This window comes from Plectropomus leopardus, chromosome 14, assembly GCF_008729295.1.
Source record: "Plectropomus leopardus isolate mb chromosome 14, YSFRI_Pleo_2.0, whole genome shotgun sequence".
Classification (NCBI taxonomy): Eukaryota; Metazoa; Chordata; class Actinopteri; order Perciformes; family Serranidae; genus Plectropomus; species Plectropomus leopardus.
This window is the reverse complement of record NC_056476.1, coordinates 5,820,525-5,841,060: the sequence shown is the minus strand read 5'-3', so window position 1 is coordinate 5,841,060 and position 20,536 is coordinate 5,820,525. Positions and strand designations below refer to the sequence as shown.

The 20,536-nt window shown below is 40.2% G+C and overlaps 1 protein-coding gene across 3 annotated transcripts in view; it reads left to right on the top strand.

The window, feature by feature from the left end:
- Positions 1-16,816, top strand: part of pcnx1 (pecanex 1) — a 52,155-nt gene extending 35,339 nt beyond the window's left edge. For all 3 annotated transcript variants that reach the window (XM_042500091.1, XM_042500092.1, XM_042500089.1), the window contains exons 17-36: positions 1,281-1,390; positions 1,854-1,959; positions 2,128-2,220; positions 3,049-3,199; positions 3,376-3,517; positions 4,089-4,266; positions 5,585-5,693; positions 6,061-6,190; positions 6,290-6,348; positions 7,330-7,545; positions 9,343-9,596; positions 9,684-9,914; positions 10,671-10,771; positions 11,032-11,182; positions 11,281-11,511; positions 11,602-11,876; positions 12,245-12,423; positions 13,169-13,599; positions 14,197-14,337; positions 15,875-16,816. In XM_042500091.1, the coding sequence (XP_042356025.1) occupies positions 1,281-1,390; positions 1,854-1,959; positions 2,128-2,220; positions 3,049-3,199; positions 3,376-3,517; positions 4,089-4,266; positions 5,585-5,693; positions 6,061-6,190; positions 6,290-6,348; positions 7,330-7,545; positions 9,343-9,596; positions 9,684-9,914; positions 10,671-10,771; positions 11,032-11,182; positions 11,281-11,511; positions 11,602-11,876; positions 12,245-12,423; positions 13,169-13,599; positions 14,197-14,337; positions 15,875-16,015 (3,429 nt within the window). In that variant the 3' untranslated portion in view covers positions 16,016-16,816. The remainder of the gene's footprint in view (positions 1-1,280; positions 1,391-1,853; positions 1,960-2,127; positions 2,221-3,048; positions 3,200-3,375; positions 3,518-4,088; positions 4,267-5,584; positions 5,694-6,060; positions 6,191-6,289; positions 6,349-7,329; positions 7,546-9,342; positions 9,597-9,683; positions 9,915-10,670; positions 10,772-11,031; positions 11,183-11,280; positions 11,512-11,601; positions 11,877-12,244; positions 12,424-13,168; positions 13,600-14,196; positions 14,338-15,874) is intronic.
- Positions 16,817-20,536: the final 3,720 nt, after the last annotated feature.

Here is a 20,536-nt window from a genome sequence, read left to right as displayed (position 1 = left end):
TAGCCAGTGGATTCTGAGATTACAGTTAGGCCAGTGTGCTCGACCTCTCCACGCCAACTGTTTACTTGCCATTTAAATGTTATTAGTCTAATCACAATTGAATTTCCTGTCTAGCTCTGTCTTTTCTGACAACTAAGAAAATGTTGGACCAGTTGAGACACATTTTTTTAGATTTGTATTTTTAATATCTATATACTTTTTTAAAAATATTTGAATTTATAATAATTTTTGTAATATTTGTATTTTAAGCCAGTATTGGATCTGAAAATGCGTCATATCATGATGTGTATTCTATGCAAATGTAACTTTAAAAAACAGTGTTAGAATTTTTTTTAAAAAAGCCAAAAAAACCCACAGTCTGCATCACAGTTTTTTTTTTTTTTTTTTTTTTTAGAAAAGCTGATGAAAAAACAGGAATTTAAGGCTGCAACAATCACTAAAACAGCCCCATAAATTGTGGAGGAACTAATTTAGTCAACACTACTTGGACTCCAAACGTAAACCAGAACACTTTGTCCTGTCGCCTAAAAATTCTGCACACATTTGCAGAATCTGTTTATGGCAATTTTAGTATTCTCAGTTCTGAAATTGGAAATGTAACCACACACTCAGCACATTAACCAGAGTGCTCTGAGTGTCATCTCGAACATCTTTCCAGACTTTAAACCTGATGATATTATACATTCTAGTTTCAGCACTCAGAGTTGTTCATGGTTACTAATATTTTTGACTATAGGAATAACATGTAAGGATTTTGAAAAGTTAAGTTTCCCCTTTATGTTGTATTTTCCTTAATTTTCTGCACTCAATGCACTCTATTTATAGCTTTATTTTTATTACTATTATCTCAGTGGGTTTTATTATCCATCTTGTTATGCATTCTGTGCATTTTACTTTTATTCCTATGTTTATCTTACCTTTACTAGTATTATCAAGTGTGTTTGAAGATTCTATGTATCCTTTAGTGATCTTATCTTGTTTTTACATGCAGGTTTTACATGGTTTTATTATGTCTTTATGTCCTCTATGTCTTAATGCGAATCACTTGGTCTTTTTATTTTATTTTATTTTCCATGTTCACCAGGGTGTAGGCATGCTAGCATGAGCTAATTAGCACTCAACACAAAGTAAAGTTGGGGCTAAACCAAAGTGTCAGACAAATTAATATTTTAACCTTGTGATGGTAACGTCCCACATATCCAAATGATAATCTCCTACATCCATCGTTGTTGACTTTTTAAATGAAAAATATGTCAAAACCATGTTATTCTGTGTTTTAGGAGAACTGGGAGCCTCATCACATCCCCGTGTTGTTCTCTGTGTTCTGCGGCCTCTTGGTGGCAGTGTCTTACCACCTGAGCCGGCAGAGCAGCGACCCCTCTGTCCTCATGTAAGTTCACCACCTCGCACAACACACCTCACTCTGATAGTATTTGTAGTATCCAAGTTACGCGAGTCCTCTGCCAAATAAATACCAAAGTGATGTTCAAATATTTGCCTTACTGTGGGTAAAAAGTCTGCCACTGGTGGTCTCAGCTCGCCCATCTGGCACATAAGCAGGCGAAAAAACACTTCATCAAAAGTATTTTCCATTAACTGCTTGACCCACATCTGCTAGAAAGAAATCCTCATTAATGAATAATCTGTGACTTTTCTGCTCATACATATGCTGTGTGGATTATCTCACTCTGGGATTTTCTGAGCATTTTAAAAATGCACAGTTCAAACAGCTCGAAACTGCCTCACACAATAGTTGAAGTGTTAAAAGTGAGTGATTCCCTCTGAGATGAATGACGCTCAGGACATTCATGGTGTGTGAACCAGCTAATTTTTATTTTTTTTTCCCTGTAAAGCTCGCTGATACAGTCCAAGATTGTGCCCAATTTAAAAGACAAGAACCCAGAGGACCCTCTGTCAGAGGTGCAGGACCCTCTACCCGAGAAGCTCAGGGCCTCAGTGGTGAGTTCATGTCTCTAAGTAAAGCCAGCACTGAGCAACAGGACTTGATTGAGGATTTCGGTTTTGTCACATCAATTATACAATTACATTAAATAAAGCTGCTAAATTCTCTTCAAGGGTTTTCTTTATTTTTAATCCTGTTCCCATTGTGTGTTTTTGAATTCACAGAATGAGCGTCTGCAGTCCGACCTGATCGTCTGTGTAGTCATTGCTGTCCTTTACTTCGCTATTCATGTCAGCACAGTCTTTATTGTACTGCAGGTACAGTAAATATATGTTTTTTTTATTTTTAATTTTTTTTTAATTTATGAGACACAAAACAAGAAAAGATCGAATGTGATGTCCGCTGCTTTGGGGAATAATAAACAAGAAAATATATTTTTTTTTACATGGTATACATTTGATCTGTTTCTTATTGGTTTTATATTGCAAAGTGATTGCACTAAAAAACTATATACCAGCACCCATTCTTCATCACTTCCATTAGCTGCATTTACTGATAACTTGACATTGATTTGTTTGTAGACAGGCTTTCCTGTCCTCCCGTCTCCTCTGAGAAAATAAGTGAAAAGCGTCAACGTTTCGACTGACATTTTAGAGAGTTGCCTCGCCCTTTTGTTATGTCAAACTGAAGCATACAGTGTACGTTTAATACCACTTGACAACTTAACTGCTTATTTCTCCTCTGCTAAAACGCCTATCAGCTCTGAGCACAGCCACTTTCACTCTTTCTGTCGCTACACCACACACACACACACACTGAGGTGCTAAACTACTCTTATCACTTGACAACAGCCTGCCAAAACATCCTGTAATTGGTCCAAAAGTTCAAATAATCCAAAAATAATGTTTTCACATGAGAAACAATCTGGACAGAGACCACTGTTTTTTTGTTGGACCAACATTCAGCTGTTTGTTCCTGACACTGGTCTGGTAGAGGTTTCACACCTGTATTTATGGTTCAGATAAAACTAAAAAGTCCAGAGCAAATAAGGCAGGTGTGACAGAGCCCTTAATTACAAATTAAGTGTGCAGACAGATACTGATTGTGTTTAAGGACTAATGTCCACTGTCTCTGTGCTCCCTCAGCCTTTCCTCAGTTATGTCCTGTATGCACTGTTGGGGATGGTGGGGCTGCTCACTCACTACCTGCTGCCTCAAGTCCGCAAGCAGCTGCCCTGGTACTGCTTCTCTCACCCGCTGCTCAAAACTAAAGAGTACTATCAGTTTGAAGTCAGAGGTAAGTATGCTGGATCACACACAGCCATGAAAACGGGGCTTTCGATATCACAGCTTTTTTTCTTTTCTTTGTTATTAACAAACATATTGACGATATTTTCATTGGTTCTTTATAGTTTTGTGTCTTAACAATGCTAGATGCTGAATAATTCAGTTTTCACCTGTCTTGTTCCTCAGATGCTGCTCATGTGATGTGGTTTGAAAAGCTTCACGTGTGGCTGCTGTTTGTGGAGAAGAACGTTCTGTATCCGCTCGTCATCCTTAATGAGCTCAGTTGCAGCGCCAGAGAGCTCGCCAGTCCGAAGAGACTCGACACAGAGTGAGGACTCTTACTGTTTTACATCATTGTCTTTCCTTTTTGTTTTCTTTGATTGTTGTTTTTTTTATTCACCACTCAGGATCGTATGACGTGTTAAAGTACAACAATCAAAGTTCTTCACTGTGATACTGCACTATACTTGTACTTGTTTGTTACATCAGCTTGATGATCCAAAATCTGTAAAGCAGATTAATTTAATAATCCTTTAAAGATATTAATTGGTAAGCCATGAGTCCTTAAAAATATTAAAATGTCTTAAATACATTTTAAAATTTCAATATATTCAAATTTCATTTGCAAATTCATTTTAGTTTTTGCACATTTGTCTGTACAAAACAAATATTTGTAAAAAATTTGTGGTGATATGGTGTTGCTGGTAAGCAGATTTTTGACAAAATTAGCTCTTCTTTTAATTGTCTTGTAGCTTGCAAATATTATATAGTTTATTATTTTAGAATCATAACAAAAAGTCATGCTTCAGTGGTTTTGTCAGTATTTTTGTGTCAGCACTTACTAACTCCACGGCATTGACTAACTACCACACACTGATGTCATTGAAAACGTCCTCCAGGGTGGGCGCTCTGATGATCACAGTAGCCGGCCTGAAGCTGCTTCGTTCCTCCTACAGCAGTCCCACCTACCAGTACGTGACCATCCTCTTCACCGTCCTCTTCTTCACCTTCGACTACCGCCATCTGTCAGAGACGCTGCTGCTCGACCTCTTCCTCATGTCCATCGTTTTCAGCAAGGTGAGAGGAATTTATAATGCCTTTTACATCCTGTACTGCTGTGATCCTGTACATTCTCGCATACATTAAGTGTCATCTAGAGTCTTTATAATTATATACTAATGATTCATACTGACCTTTTTTTTATACTGATCGGGACAAAGTAAAACAAAGTCCTGTATACCACAGCTTTTTTTTTTTTTTTTTTAATTACAGTTTTTATTTGTTTGAATGTAAACAAACAGACAATGCTATTATCTTAGTTGTACAACATCAAGAAGCCTGTGATAAATGCTCATTTTCATAATAGCCAAAATAAACATTTAACACTTAACAGCCATACAGTTGGATCATCAGTGTCACAGCGACGCTGTGATTGAAAAAGTCCCATGGCCTCTTAACCCTTTGAAACCTGCGTCATTATTACTTTTCTTATGCTACTTCCCAGACACCGACTTAAACCTTTAAGCTCCAAATCTGCGCAATAAAAAAAGGAAAGGAAATAAAAGGAATAAAAGGCAAAGAGCAACTTTGCAAGAAATGCCTTGCAAACTGCAAAAACAGTTGTTGATTTAAAAATTTCCTTGTTATATTTATTTTATTTTATTTTTTCTTGTTCTAATTTTCAGGTAATTTTTCCAAACTTTTTTTTTTAATTTCTTGCTAATTTTTGGGTTATTACATCTTAAGTTCCTCATGGCCTTCTCCTCATGTTTTCTCGTCTCGCCTTGATCTTTGACTCTAGCTAACATCTGCCCATATAACATTTGCCTTTTTTTTTTTTTTCAAATACTTGCCAGAGAAGTAGAGATTTACCAAAACAAAGTTAATCAAAACACAATAATGTTCTTGTAGCAGACTGATAGAATAAGTAAACAAAAAGTTAAGAATATTCCTTACTGTAACAACTAAGTCAGGTCTCAAAGTCCTGACATATCATACCCATTTCTCCCAGAGCCGTACAAAAATATCCATCCAGAGAAAGTAACCTTTTACATCATGTAAATCTCCACTTTCACATCTATCCAGTTATTTATGGTAGGACCAGCATGTATTATTCATCCTCTGGTTAGCACTTTTTTCCCTGCTGCCAGCAAAATACCCATTAAGTACCTGCCTATACTTTTACTACAGAGGAATTCAGCCTAAAAACATGACTTATGGTATATGCGTATTAAAAATGTTTTGTTGCCGTGTGTATTTCTTTCCACTAATTTTGGCTCTCCCAGAATATATAGTAGCGGTTTGCAGATTTACAGCCACAATTCCTCCAGCACTGAGAGCTACCATTGTCCTAATGTGAAGCTTTTGTTTTTGATGCACTGTTTGTTTTTTGCAGATGTGGGAGCTGTTCTATAAGCTGCACTTTGTCTACACCTACATCGCCCCCTGGCAGATCACATGGGGCTCAGCCTTCCACGCCTTTGCTCAGCCTTTTGCTGTGCCTCGTATCCTTCCACCGCTGTCTTTTATCACGACGTAAACTGCACACTGAGTCACCAGTTTCTTAGGTAGATCATAGTTGAACTGGTAGCAGATAGGAGCATTGATGGTGTTTCAGGGAGGTGTTTACTCACTTTAATTGTCATCTTTAAAGTTGTAGTTGTTGGTGGGGTTGGATTGGATTGACCTGTGTTGAGATGTGTTTTTATTGTTGTGTTCTTGTCCTTCTTGTGCATGGAAAAATAAAAAATTTTTAGCTCATTATTTTGGTGGTCTAAATGTATTCGATTAATGTATTCGCTCATTTTCATCATATTTAAAGTAAAGCAAATCATACATATTTAAAGTGATTCTTGACCCGAGCCCCTCCAGACTCTGCCATGCTGTTTGTCCAGGCCGTCGTGTCCGCAATCTTCTCCACTCCCCTCAACCCCTTCCTGGGCAGCGCCATCTTCATCACCTCCTACGTCCGTCCCGTCAAGTTCTGGGAAAGAGACTACAAGTGGGAAAAACTTTTTTACAATACTATTTTATGTTCAGATCTAACAGTATATCTGTGAATATGCTTTTGAAATATGTGACTTTCTATCTTATCTTGCAGCACAAAGAGAGTGGATCACTCCAACACTCGACTGGCCTCTCAACTGGACAGAAATCCAGGTGAGAACATAGTATTGAACTAAATATTTTTTTCTTTTTAATGTGAATGAAAACCCTCCAGGGGCTTCAAAGGCAATCTCCAGGCAGCAGATTAACAGAAATCATTACAGCTATGTAATAAATACAACTTGAACGTATCAATCAGTAATTGTTGAAGTAAAAAACAAAGGAAGACATACTGTAGTTTAGCATAGTACTTAGAAACCATGCATCCCTAAAACACCCAGCTGTTATGCAATAATGACTGAGTCATAGTCATAAGACTTAGGCACAAACAGTATCATTAACTGAGTAAGAGCATACACTCATTTGTTGTGGCTTAGAGTTTTCATGAGACACAATGATTAAGTTCATTATTTTTAGTGGTTTAAATGTATTTAAGCTCATTTTCATCAGATTTAAAGTATAGGTCTGTTGTTATTATTTTTATTTGTTTTATTTGATTTGATTTGCGCAAACATGCATTTAAATCCAGTGAGTTTAAAAAAAGTGAGAGGAGAGGAGTGGAAAGGTCAAGAAGCCACAGGCTCATACAAATGGACCTTTTCTTAATTTAAAGGAGAAAAACGAGCAATAAACAAAAAGGGAGAACATTTTTTAAAAAAAGACCTGAAGTAACATTATACAGAAAAATACAACAAAAGATTAATAACAAAAAGCACAAACAGCAGAAAACTGTCAGTAAACAATTGTCCAATGAAAAAAAAAAAAAAAAAAAAATCTGAGAAAAAAAGAATATATATAGAAGACATATTGATTATGTCAGTCTAAAATATTACAATTTTAGACAAGGTGTCAAAATTCCTGATTTAAGACCAAAAAACATGAAGCTGGTTTTTATTTAATGGTAAATGAACTTTTGCTGGAATTAAGCCAGTTTTACAAGATGCTGTTTTCAAACCTCAGTTTATTCCAGTGATGTCTGTGACTGAACATTTAATGTGTGTTTTACTGATCTGCTGTCCTTTTTGCTCTCTTCAGGCTCCGATGACAACAATTTGAACTCCATCTTCTACGAGCACCTTACCCGCTCCCTGCAGCACAGCCTGTGTGGAGACCTCCTCCTGGGCAGATGGGGCAACTTCAGCACCGGCGACTGCTTCATCCTGGCTTCTGACTACCTGAACGCTCTGGTGCACCTCATCGAGATCGGAAACGGCCTGGTCACCTTTCAGCTGCGAGGGCTGGAGTTCAGAGGTGAGAAGGTTCACCTGCAGCACAGATGAAAGTGCGCAGTAACACATGTGGGCTAAAATTGAACCTACTGGAGCTGTCTGCGTGACTAATGAATGAATGAATGTATGTCAGATATGTTGGTGAAATATTCAGGAAATGGCTCAGGTGTTACGGGGAGAGAAAATGTGATTACACTCGACTGTACTGGAGTTAATGCGATCAGTGTCGCTGCAGCCTGGGAACCAGACGAATCTGAGGGCTCATGTTTTTATTTTATCTGGCAGATACCAGATAACAAGATTTGCAAGTACTTATAAGTTATCGTAAAGACTGATTTGCTCCAGCTTTTTGTAAATCCATCACTAAGTTTGTTTTCTTCCGGCATTCTTAGTATACATGAGCAAACTGCAAATACTTGTTTTTAAAGATGCTGCTCATTTTTAGTGTTCAAAATATGTAAATCAGTTGCAAGGAAACGTCTTTAGCACAGTTTAATCAAAATGTAATCAACTATGTCAACAAAAAAAGCACCTTACCATCGCAAGCTGGCTCATAACATAAAAATAACAATTTTAGGGCAAAATTTAATATTATATTTAACTGCCAATCCCTTAAAAAATGAAGGCATGACTTTGTTTAATGTGGAGATATGTTATTTTTATGTAGTTTGGAGTTAAGTAGGAAAAATTAGTTAATGCTAATCTAACCAAAAGTATTTGGTCATTCAGTGTAATGTTATAATATTTGGTCATTTTAGATCTGTTGTGCTGTTTTTGTTAAATGTAATTAAAAAAAAATCCCATTCCATATTATTTTCAAAAAAGTCCTGCGCGAAAATACACCGCTACTCACTCATAAGTGATGATTGAGAGGTATTCTAAGAGTCAATACCTTTTTTTAGGAAATCCATGTGTAATATACTTTTAATAAAACTCAAACCACCTGTTTTTTCAAGCTGGTTAAACTAAACCCCCCAAAATCATCTGCACACTGCTTGAGCTCGGTCTGGATATTTAAGTGGTATGATTACTGATTATTTACCAGTTCTCCAGTATTTTTGTTTTTGACTTCGAATTCCAGCGTATTTGTCCAGTCGTGCTTTATCTTCCTGTTCAGCACACCTGTACATGCGCTATCAGCATGCCTTCATCTAAAAATGTTCAATCTGTTGAACAACAAATCTGCTGGAACAGGTTTGTTTACAGCAGAACACAGTGCATGTGACTCACTGTGAACTTTTCACAGAACAGGAGACACTCCTCAGAGCACGAGACTCCTCACCTGTGTGTCAGCAACTTTTCTTAACTGTCACTGTTGAAAATATGACCTGTTTTTTTATAACATCTTTTCATGTGTCAACATGGTGTTTAACAAGTTTATATATGTGAGATTTAGATGAGTCAGGGGAAAATCTGAAAGTCAGTTTGCAAGTTGTCATAGTTGCTCGACAGTTAACGGAAATCACCTGAAGTCTTCTAATAATTTATGATCATTAAGTTGTGTATAGTATTTATTCGTGTACTTCATTATTTATTCGTTTACATATTTATTTTATTTTATTTCATTTATTTTTTTATCACCATTAGCCACCAGGGTAGCAACTACTCTTCCTGGGGTTCACACAAGTAAACATCATACATTCTACATATTACATCATAATATAAAATTAAGATATAAGTTTACATACAAGGCAAAAAGAAATGAAAAACAACAAGAAAACAGAAAATATACAACCCCCCCAAAAAAGACCACATTAGACTAAATTAATAAATTAAAAGTATTCTGTCTATATGACTGTGTTGATATTTCCCTCTGCAGGAACGTACTGCCAGCAGAGAGAAGTGGAGGCCATCACAGAGGGGGTGGAGGAAGACGAGGGCTGCTGTTGCTGCGAGCCGGGCCACCTCCCTCACATCTTGTCCTTTAATGCCGCCTTCGGACAGCGTTGGCTGGCCTGGGAGGTGCTGGTCACCAAATACGTGCTGGAGGGCTACAGCATCACTGATAACAGCGCCGCCTCCATGCTGCAGGTGTTCGATCTACGACGCATCCTGACCACCTACTATGTCAAGGTAAGAGGAATGTCGCCGTTAAAGAGAAGGTGTAACTTTTCTATTATTTATATTTGATCTATATGCATCATCCCGTCCTGGTCTCAGGGGATCATCTACTACGTGATCGCATCCCCCAAACTGGAGGAGTGGCTGGCCAATGAGACCATGAAAGACGGCCTGCGGGGATGTGGAGAAAGGAACTACGTCGACCTGGATCCCACCTTCAATCCCAACATCGACGAGGACTACGACCATCGACTCGCAGGCATCTCCAGGGACAGTTTCTGTGGAGTCTACCTGGGCTGGATCCAGTACTGCAACTCTCGAAGGGCTAAGGTAATGCTGGAATATTCGTGGTTCATTTTATTGTCATTCTGCACATGTTGGATGTCCACCCTGAAACTGTGCTGACTGTACGGATCTTCTCTGCTGCCGAGCTGAGGATGTTTGTGTAGCATCCACATTTTAGAATCGCAACATTCATATTTGAAGCATCGTCTACTGTCATGGCTACATGTGAGTCTGGACAGACATGGATTTAAACTGCAACTTCACTAGCTGGTGAAGGCAAAGTGGTATTTCTCTTTGCCTGTATTGTGGAATTGCGGCAGGTTCAGACAAACCTTTCTCCTGCTTTGGCACGGGGCTAAAATGAAGTGTGGAGAGAGGTTTGGCCATGCAAGACTCACTCTGTTATGGTACACATTTTTGTTAGATATGGGTTATAAAACTAAAATATGTCAAAACTTAATGATTTCTGATGAAAATTTTAGGGTTTGGTTTCATAGAACAGAAATATTCAAGCTCAAAGTTTGAAAAAAATACATAAAAAGATCAAAAGTGCTACACAGCAGTTTTTTAATCAAACTTGAATTAAGCATGATGTCTTGTTACTTCCCTCAGGGCTACTGTACTTGCATCACTCCTTGTCATATGACTTGTTTTAACACATGATGAATGGCAATGAAAATGCCAAAGGTTGTGATTGCACCCAGATTAAAAAAACTAATACTGTTAATATTTTTTGCAAAACATCAACACTATTTGTGATTTGAATTTGATGAATCCTTCTTGTTTCCGCTTCGTTTGTAGCCGCTGGACAGCGAGAAAGACTCGGCTCTGGTGCTGCTCTGCTTCGGCCTGTGTGTGCTGGGAAGGAGAGCTCTGGGAACCGCTGCTCATCATATGTCCAGGTTATTTAGTAATCTTACTTATAATGAGTTCACCTTTTATAATCCTTTAAGGGCCAAGTGAGAGTTCACTTATGTAGGCCAGACAATGTAACACATGTGACAGAACAGCAAGAACATCTGGGACGTTTATGTCTGACACGCGGTCATCTGTGATTAACTGAACTGCACAGTAAATATGCATTTACATATTTTCTTTCCATCGTCCCTTTCTGTTTGTGATAACAAAACTTAATGTCCTCATTCTTTCCTTTCCATTACAGCAATCTGGAGTCTTTCCTTTACGGTCTTCACGCATTATTTAAGGGAGATTTCCGCATCTCTTCAGTGCGAGACGAGTGGATCTTCGCAGACATGGAACTGCTCAGGAAAGTCGTGGTGCCTGGAATCCGAATGTCTCTCAAATTACACCAGGTGAGCTGCAGCGGGTGTCATGTTGTCACACCAAACTGCGTTTGACTTTGTTCTCAGGGTCGAATTTGATCTGTGACAGAATGTTGTTGTTCTTTCAGGACCACTTCACGTCCCCAGATGAGTACGACGAGCCGGCGGTTCTTTTTGAGGCCATCTCCTCACACCAGCAGAACCTGGTCATCGCTCACGAGGGCGACCCAGCCTGGAGGAGCGCCGTGCTGTCCAATTCGCCATCGCTCCTCGCACTGCGACATGTCCTCGACGAAGGAACCAACGAGTACAAAATCATCATGCTCAATCGACGATACCTCAGCTTCCGGGTCATCAAGGTGAGAACTGCAGCAGATTCGCATTAGCCTCTAATTGTTTTCATTTTTAAGACACAGTACATAATGAGAATTTAACCCTTTGCCCTGCAGGTCAATAAAGAATGTGTCCGCGGCCTTTGGGCAGGGCAGCAGCAGGAGTTGGTGTTCCTGAGAAACAGAAACCCAGAGCGCGGTAGCATCCAGAACGCCAAGCAGGCTCTGCGAAACATGATCAATTCTTCTTGTGACCAGCCCATTGGATATCCCATCTACGTATCTCCGCTGACCACCTCCTACTGCAACTCGCACCCTCAGCTCGGACACATCCTGGGAGGACCAATCAGCATCGGGAATATCCGAAACTTTGTCGTCAGCACCTGGCACAGGTTTGTCTTTCTCTGCAGTCCAGTAGGTTCAATGTGATGCATGCACCCAAAAACTAAGTAAATGTACTAAAATCACATTTTCATGCTCTGTGACCTTGTAACGTTTTCTTCTTTATTTGTGTTTTTTTAATCTGACTGTCGTTAATTTGTGGATGATATTAAACTTTTCAGGGGTGGTGGGTAGCTCAGTTGGTAGAGCTCTCGCCCCATATTAAGAGGTTACGTGTCCTCGTCACAGTGGCCCCGAGTTCAAATCTGACCGGCGGCCCTTTGCTGCATGTCATCCCCATTTCCTGTCATCTCTCCAGCTTTCCTGTCAACTAAAGACCATAAAAGCCCCAAAAAATCTTTAAACATTTCTTTTCTAGGTTACGGAAAGGCTGTGGTGCTGGCTGTAACAGTGGAGGGAACATCGAGGACTCAGACGCAGGGGGGCTGTCCTGTGGGAGTGGGAATGGGACGGGGGGCGACTCTCAGCAGAGCTCAGTGTCGCAGGGTGGGACCTCCGGACCTGCCCCCTCCCACACGTACCAGCCGCACGCTCTGGGTGAGAACTACTGAACCTAAAAACGAGTAATATTAGAAATATTCTTCTCAAGTTCTGTTAATGAAGTATAATTTGACATTTAATTGCAGCCACCTTTAACCATGAACTTCTGTAAACAACATCTAGAGCATTGATAAAGCAGGAAACAGAGACAAGGTTGAGTCCTAATCAGAGACTGAAGTCACACTGCCTCTGTGTGTTGTATTAAGCGTGCACGGTCCACAGCCCTTCGTGCATGTGAGTCCCTGTATGTGTGTCCCATTGGTTAGCTAATCATTGCTGCACTGTTGTCATTGTTAGCACTATTTGCACTGTTAGCACCGTTAGCTGTGAGCTCAGCCACTTCCATGTTGAGAGCCGTTTGCAGACAATTCCAGCTCAGACTCTGAATCAAAGATGTTTTTAAATGTTGCACACATCTCCTTTAAATACAAATCGTTTGATAAACATTTTGGACAGAAATTTTCTGTAGTCAATTTTGAATGTGTAGTTTGAAAGATTAAGATATTTAATAGGCAGGAAGGGTTTGATGAAAGACACTGTTAAGTTGCATTATGGGAAGTGTAGGATTTAGAACTGGACCCATACAGGGACTGAAATCCAGGATATCACGTCCTTTTTTTTCTTTTTTTTTTTCTTAAAATCTGTCTTTGTAAGTCCCCAGATTTTATGATAGCAGTACTAAATCACTGGAGCGCTCCTTTAATTTCATATGCTCTATGTCTGACTCCTCTACCCTGTCCAGGCACCAGTCAGAGTTCCCAGTCTGTCCAGTCGGGTTTGGTGCGACACTCTCCTGCCCGAGCCTCTGTTGCCAGCCAGTCGTCCTCCTACCGCTACAGCAGCAGCCGTCACTCCTCCCTGCGCACCTCCACCACAGGCCTGGAGCCCTGCCGACGTTCCTCCACCAGCCAGCTGTCTCTGCGCACGCTCCCCACCTCCCTGCAGCTCCGGCTGGGCTCCACCTCCGACCCCGCCGGGCCCTCGGCCTCCCTTTCCAGCCACAGCATCCCTCCCTGCAAACGCCACACGCTGGTTGGCCTCCTGGGCAACGACGGCATGTGCGGCACCGTGACGGATCCCCTCAGCCAACATCATCACCACCATCACCACCCGCAACAGCACAACCCCACCGTCTCCACCGTGCGCAGAGATGACATCTCCTACAGAGTGCAGGTTTGTAGATATCATGCAGCAAAAAGCAGGAACAAAATCATGAACAAATGAAAGAGTCTGCCACAGTTGGCAAGTAAAATTAAGCAGCATTAATCTACATCAACAAAATGTGCCAGAGAGCTTTTAGGGACTGTATTTACTTATCAGAGTAGGAGGGGCTGGGTTGTAACCTCAGGGTTTTGTTTTTTTTCTCACCCTCCTTGGAGCTACTCTTCGCTATATACAGTATAACCATATTTCACAGTTTCTGGCTGTGATAAATGGTGTGATTTTGGAGATTTTTTTTATATTTTCATTTTGTGTTTTTTCTAGTATTTGGAATAGTCAAACATCATATGCAGAAAAAAATACTCACACTTCAAAGTAAACAATACAACCAATCATCATTTGTTACATACTGTTAATTTAAGATTTTGGAGATTTTTAAAGAAAACATGCCTTTCGAACCCACTTATGGGTTTTGGGGTTCTGATGGTATTTAAAACAGTGTTCCAACAGTCATGGAAACCCTGGAAAAGGCATTGAATTCCACAATCACAATTTCTTTTGAGTCCTGCCGCTGTGATGTAAATGTAACTCTTCTGTGACGTGGCTCAGATTTCAGACATCAGTCAGGTGCTGGAGAACATCAACTTATCGAAGCGGAAGGAGCTGCAGTGGCCTGATGAGTCGATGAGACTGAGGGCAGGACGGACCTGCTGGAGGGACTGGAGCCCCTTAGAGGGCATGGAAGGACATGTAAGTCTTCAACAACAGCTGTTAACACATCAGTGTAAATGAGATGACCCTTAATTATAATCTTACGCTCAGTAAAGTTTATACTTTTTATTTATGGATGAGCAAATATGATCTGTTTTGATTAGTGATGCACCGATTTATGCTGAACATCAGTATAATAGGTTTTTTTAAGTCTTTCCCCACCATTGACGAGATTTTCCGTCAGTCGGTATTTTCACTGTAGTGTAGGGGACACTGTTACAGATGTTATGCAATAAAACAACATTTTCACATGCAAAAACAAACCAACAAGACGATCTAAGGTCCCAGGGTGACAGGAGGAGAGGACTACTAACTGCTGACTTTATCGCTATTTATTTTCCACCAGTGTCTCCGCCGGTGTCCCCAAATGTCCGCTCCGCTCTCATTCTCTGCCGGGACAAGCAGAACAACATGTAAATCTGCAGAGATCACAACAAAGCCGTTACTTAGGGACTGTTCTGTAGCTGGGCTGCTTCCTGACATTTTGGGGAATGTTCCACTCTATAGTTCAGCTATAAATCAAACAGAATCTTATTTTTGTACAATTCAAGTTGACATAAGAAGATAAGAGGAAAGAAAATTCATATATATAAAAATGAAATTGATTTTGCTCTTGAAAATGACTTTCTTTTACAAAAATGTGATTTTCCAGCGTTTTGTCTGAAATGTCATTTTGTTGATGAAAATGCATAAATGAAATTCATCTCTCCGCCCCACATCTCAGCCTTTCATACCCTCAGGAAATAAAAAACAAACAAAAATCGGTTATTGGTATCTTATCGGTCACGAGAAGCTGGAAATTATTGGTTATTGGTATTGGTTGAAATAATTATTATCATGGATCACAGGGCACCTGGTGGCTCAGTGGATAGAGTGGTGCCACATGTACAGAGGCTGTGTCCTCGCCGCAGCAGCCGCAGGTTCGAGTCCGGCCTCGGCCCTTTGCTGCATGTCACCCCCTCTCTCTCTTCCCCGTTCACGCTCACACGGTCCTGTCAATTAAAGGCAATAAAAGCCCCAAAAAATAATCTTAAAAAAAAAAAATTACCGTGCTTCACTGGTTGAATTTGTGCTCATCCATAGGTAGTTTAATGAAGGACTAAATGACTTTAAAACAGTTGAATTTTTTTTTTTGATAATGAATTTCTTCGTTTTCCCGGCACAAAAAAATAAATAAAAACAAAAACAAAATAAACAACTGTGAAATAAAACCTTTGTATCGGATATCGGCTAGATTGTTATTTTAAACAGTGGTGTTAGTATCGGCCCAGAACGTCACAATCGGCGCACTGGTCGTTCTGATGTTGCTGTTTCATCACATCACTCTCACACTGTCTGACCTCTTGTGCTATAAATGTGATTTTACTGTGATTATCTTGTTTGTTCTTGTTCTGTCCTATTTTTTTTTTTTTGGCCCTGAATACCCTCCATGACCTACTTGCTCAGTAATAAATGCCTCATAAATTTGATTGGATGCTTCCTCTCACACAGCCGCCTCCTCTGTTGCCCTCTGCAGGTGATTCACCGGTGGGTGCCTTGTAGCCGAGACCCAGCCAGTCGCTCCCATATCGACAAGACCATCCTGCTGGTACAGGTGGAAGATAAGCTAGTGCCCATTATTGAGACTGGGGTCATTGAGTTGGGTGCAGAGGTTTGAGAAAAGCAAGCACACACACACACACACACACACATACACACACATACACACACATACACACACGCGCTTGTGTGAGGACGAAGCCAGACGTCCCTGGCTTTCAGCAGGACGCAGGAGCCTGCAGACAAACAGGAAAAGGGAGCTCTCCCCCCTCCCCCTTTCCTTACTGCTGAGGGGGAAAGGAAGCCAGGGAAAAGTGCAAGCAGAGGCAGAGCATACATTCATCCTTTACTGCGTCGACACACATCCACAATATCTGCCTTGCTTTGCATCTCAGAAATGCTGCATGACAGTAAACAACCCTTAAGTTAAGTTAGTTCTCGCTACTGGTGATTAATTTCTATGCATTTCATCGACTATTTTAGTGGCAATTCTGACAGAGCTGAGTGTAAAGAGCGTGTGGAGATTTTTTTGTCTTTTTTTTGTCTTTAAGTAATTTGCCAAAATAAGCCTGGTATTGAATATTTGCCATGGTTTCACACATGTGAAAGCTTTTTTTCCGCTGCCAAGACTACAGCGAAGGTTGTGGTGCAGAACGGACTGACGTCAGAGACGGGACGGTGCTGTACTCAACAAACTCCTCTGTTTCATTGTTGTCATTCCGTTTTTTTTGGGTTAGGTTGAAATCTGCAAGAGTACTTTGCGCAAAGAAAAAAAATAACTTGCACTATAACTTTTGTTCTTTAATTTACAGTGATGCACTACACTCTTTAGATAATATCACGTTTTATTTATTACAGACTCTGAATGGCCATGGTTACTGATGCCTTGGGAATGAAAAAAAATGCAATCATCATTCTGTTTTCAGCCATTTTTATTTTACAATTTATGTTTGATAAACTTGAAAATAACTTTTTACTGTATATGATTATATATCTATATAAATATATATATATATTTACACAAATATATATATATAATGTCAATGTATAAAAGATTTTCTTTTCAATATTTATTACTGTGAACATGGTATTTACACTTTGTTACATCTTTTTTTTTCCATTTTGGGACAAAGGTTAATGTATAAAGGACCATAAGGTTGAAAACAAGATGCCGAATTTTTGATGGACTGTTTCACTATTTAACTTAATTCTTTTCTATATGAAGAAATAAAAGTTTGATTTATTGCTGACATCTTTAATGCGCCTCTTCCGATGGCTGATGTTTCATTTTAATCGAACTCTACAAAACATTTTCAGAATCTAAATTTAAAATACACCTCAGGACACATACATCCATTTTCATCCGCATACCTGGGGCCAAGTCGTGAGGCCAGGAGGTGGGCAGTGTGCTCTAGACTTCCTTCTCCCCGGCAACTCTTTCCAGCTCCTCCTGAGGGATCCTGAGGCGTTCTAGATTAGATATGTAATCCCTGCAGTGTGTTCTGGGTCTGCCCTGCAGCCTCCTACCAGCTAGACATTTCCAGGGCACCTCTAACGGTAGGCGCCCAGGATGCATCCTGATCAGATGCCTGAACCACCTCAGCTGGCCCCTTTCAATGCTAAAGAGCAGCGACTCCACAAAGAGCTCTTTCGGATGTCTGAGCTCCTCGCCCAGTCTCTATGGCCAAGCCCAGAAACCCTCCGGAGGAAACTGATTTCTGCCGCTTTCATCCACGATCTCGTTCTTTTGGTCACTAACCTAAAACTCATGACCGGTGAGGGTTGGGACAAAAATGGACCAGTCAATCAAGAGCTTTGCCTCCTGGCTTAACTCCTTCTTTGCCACAACGCCTGCGCAACTCCCGCTTTTCTGAAGACGCCGCACCAAAGCGCCTGTCCATCTCACGTTCAGTTTTATCCCGTTACTCGTGCACAAGACTACAAGACACTTGAAGTCCTTCACTTGGGGTAGCATCTCTTTCCCAACTGTTTGATTGTTGATTTCAGAAAGAAGGAGGCAAAGACGACATCACTGGGGCCGAGGAGGAGCAGGTGAGCAGCTAAAGCTTCCTTGAATTACCATCACTGAGAACCTGTCTTTATCACACATCACCACCGAGGTTACAGAAAAGGCTCTACTTCCTGCAGAAACTTAGGAAGGATAAATCCAAACTTCTACAGAGGAGCAATAGAAAGCATACTGACCGGAAGCATCACAAACTGGCATGGTTCTTTCACAGCCCAGGACAGGAAAGCTCTACAGCGGCTCTACAGCGGCTCTACAGCGGCTCTACAGCGGCTCTACAGAGTATCAGTGACCTCAGTGAAGTAAGGTGTCTGCACAGAGTCCAAAGGATACTGAAAAACAGCAGCCATCCCAGCCACAGTCTGTTCACCCTGCTGCCATCAGGAAAAAGATACAGAAGTATCTGCTGCCGAACCTCCTGACTACAGAGCAGCTTCTTCCCCCAGGCTGTGAGACTTCGACTCCACAAGATGTAGCAGGACTTAAAAAATGACCAATAAATCGACCTAGTTCCCTCTAGGTGCGTCTGTGGCTCAGAGGTTTAATCCCTGGCTCCTCCAGGCAACATGTTGAAGTATCCTTGGGAACCCCAAATTGCTCCTGATGTTGCATCATGGGAGTGTGAGTGTCTGTGAATGGTACTGAGTAGCAGGTGGCACCATTTACGTTAGCGTCTGCAACCAGCGTGTGAATGTGTGTGAATGGGTGAATGTGGCATGTGGTGTGAAAGTGCTTTCAATTGTCAAAAGACTAGAAAAGCGTTATACAAGTGCTGTCTATATACCATTAATTTACTTAGCCCTCCGCCACGGGGTCCAGTCGGACTCAGCCCGAATAAATTACGTGTGACCCGGGATAGAATCAGAGCTGGTGCATTGTATGCAGAGCGGCATACAGAGGCAGGAACCCAGGTATACTGACCCCTGTCATTCAGACTGGCTCTGGGGGACCAGTACACGTTAAAGTAGTATTTAATTGACTTCAAACACAAAATGACACAAAAATACCAAATTAAATGAAATATATCATGTGATGTGAGATATGTTAGTATTTTATGTATTTCTTTCATAAAAAGACACCTGTCTGTTGAGTAGGGAAGGGTATTGCCACTGATTTCCTAAACTGATTTGATTTTAAGGTCCAGATTCAATTTCCAATTTGATGCAATATTTATTCGACTATGGATATTTTGATTACAGTACCAATTAGCTTAGAACTGATGCTGTAAATTGTACAAGGAATTATTTAGAAAAAGGATATATTCTTAACAGGATTAGAAAATGAAAACTGTCATTAAAACCACACAGCACAAAATGTCACTTTGTGACCACAGAAACAGTCGTGTGACAGGAGAGCACGTGGCTGGACGACCGTTAGCTCCATGGAGGGAACTGAAATAACATGACATCAAGTTTAGTTTTTGCTAAATCAGGAGTACTCTGATAAGCTGTCACTTCCAAAAAGCTCTTTTTTTTTGAAAATACAGTAACAAGAAAAACATTTTATTTAGTTTATATCGTGTATTTTAATACCAATGCTAAAATGGACATTTGCCATCTAACAATGAGGGTTTTTTTCCCAATGAAACAAAATGTCATTTCCATCACTTCATTTATTGTGATGGACAAAGACGGGGTTATGGAAATGACAAGTGTTTATGACTTCAAATAATATCGATACTTTTCCCTAAATGTGTGTTTTAAACATTTCCAGAATAAAATGAACCATAGTTATAGAAATGACCCAAATATACCAAATGCTACATTTTAAGGAGATGTTTGAAATGAAACATGTGGGGTAAGCAGTGTGAGATTTCATGGGTTGCTTGCTGTGGTTTATGAAAAAAAATTATGGCAGAGTGAATCATATGACTTTACTGTGCTGCTTAAATAGGTTTATAAGCAATTGTGCAACATGCTGCAAAAATTGTGGCATGAAGAATCGGGTGGTCTTTGTGATGACATCCATTCATTATCACATCAATCTGTTGTAATGTAAAAAAAAATGCATATTTTTCCAGATTTTATTGCTTGTTGCATTTTAGAATTTGAATTATCTGAACCCTGCCCACATATAAGTCTAAGCCCAACTGACACCAAAATCAGAAAAGCATGCTGAAAAAGGGTTCAAGGTTAGGCTTCTTGAAAAAGTTTAACTACAGATTGATTTAAAGTCGACAGACATGCTGACTCATCAGGAGCATAAAACACAGAGCACTTCACTTACAGCGGGTTTTATAGAGCTGCCAGATATGTTTCAGTTTTCTGTATTCTGTTAGAATAAGGCCACAGACAGCACTCAAAGATGTTTCTTGACAGTTTCCCTGTAAAAGAATCTCTCACTCCTTCCAAAAGAAAACAAAATGTATCATTGCAAGATAACAAATAGACTTTAAACAGTACAGGCCATTATAATCAAACAAAACAAGTTACCAGAAAAAATGAGGAGACCTGTGTTTTCTCTCAGCTTGGCAGACACATACATATTTTGCAGCTTAGAGTTATTTTGTTGTGTCCTCCCAAAGTATACCCCTCGTTTGTATGGTGGAGGATTTTTGTACATTTCTCTGCCTGTCATAACTGCACTGTCTTGTCTTCTCTTTGAGTTTTGAGT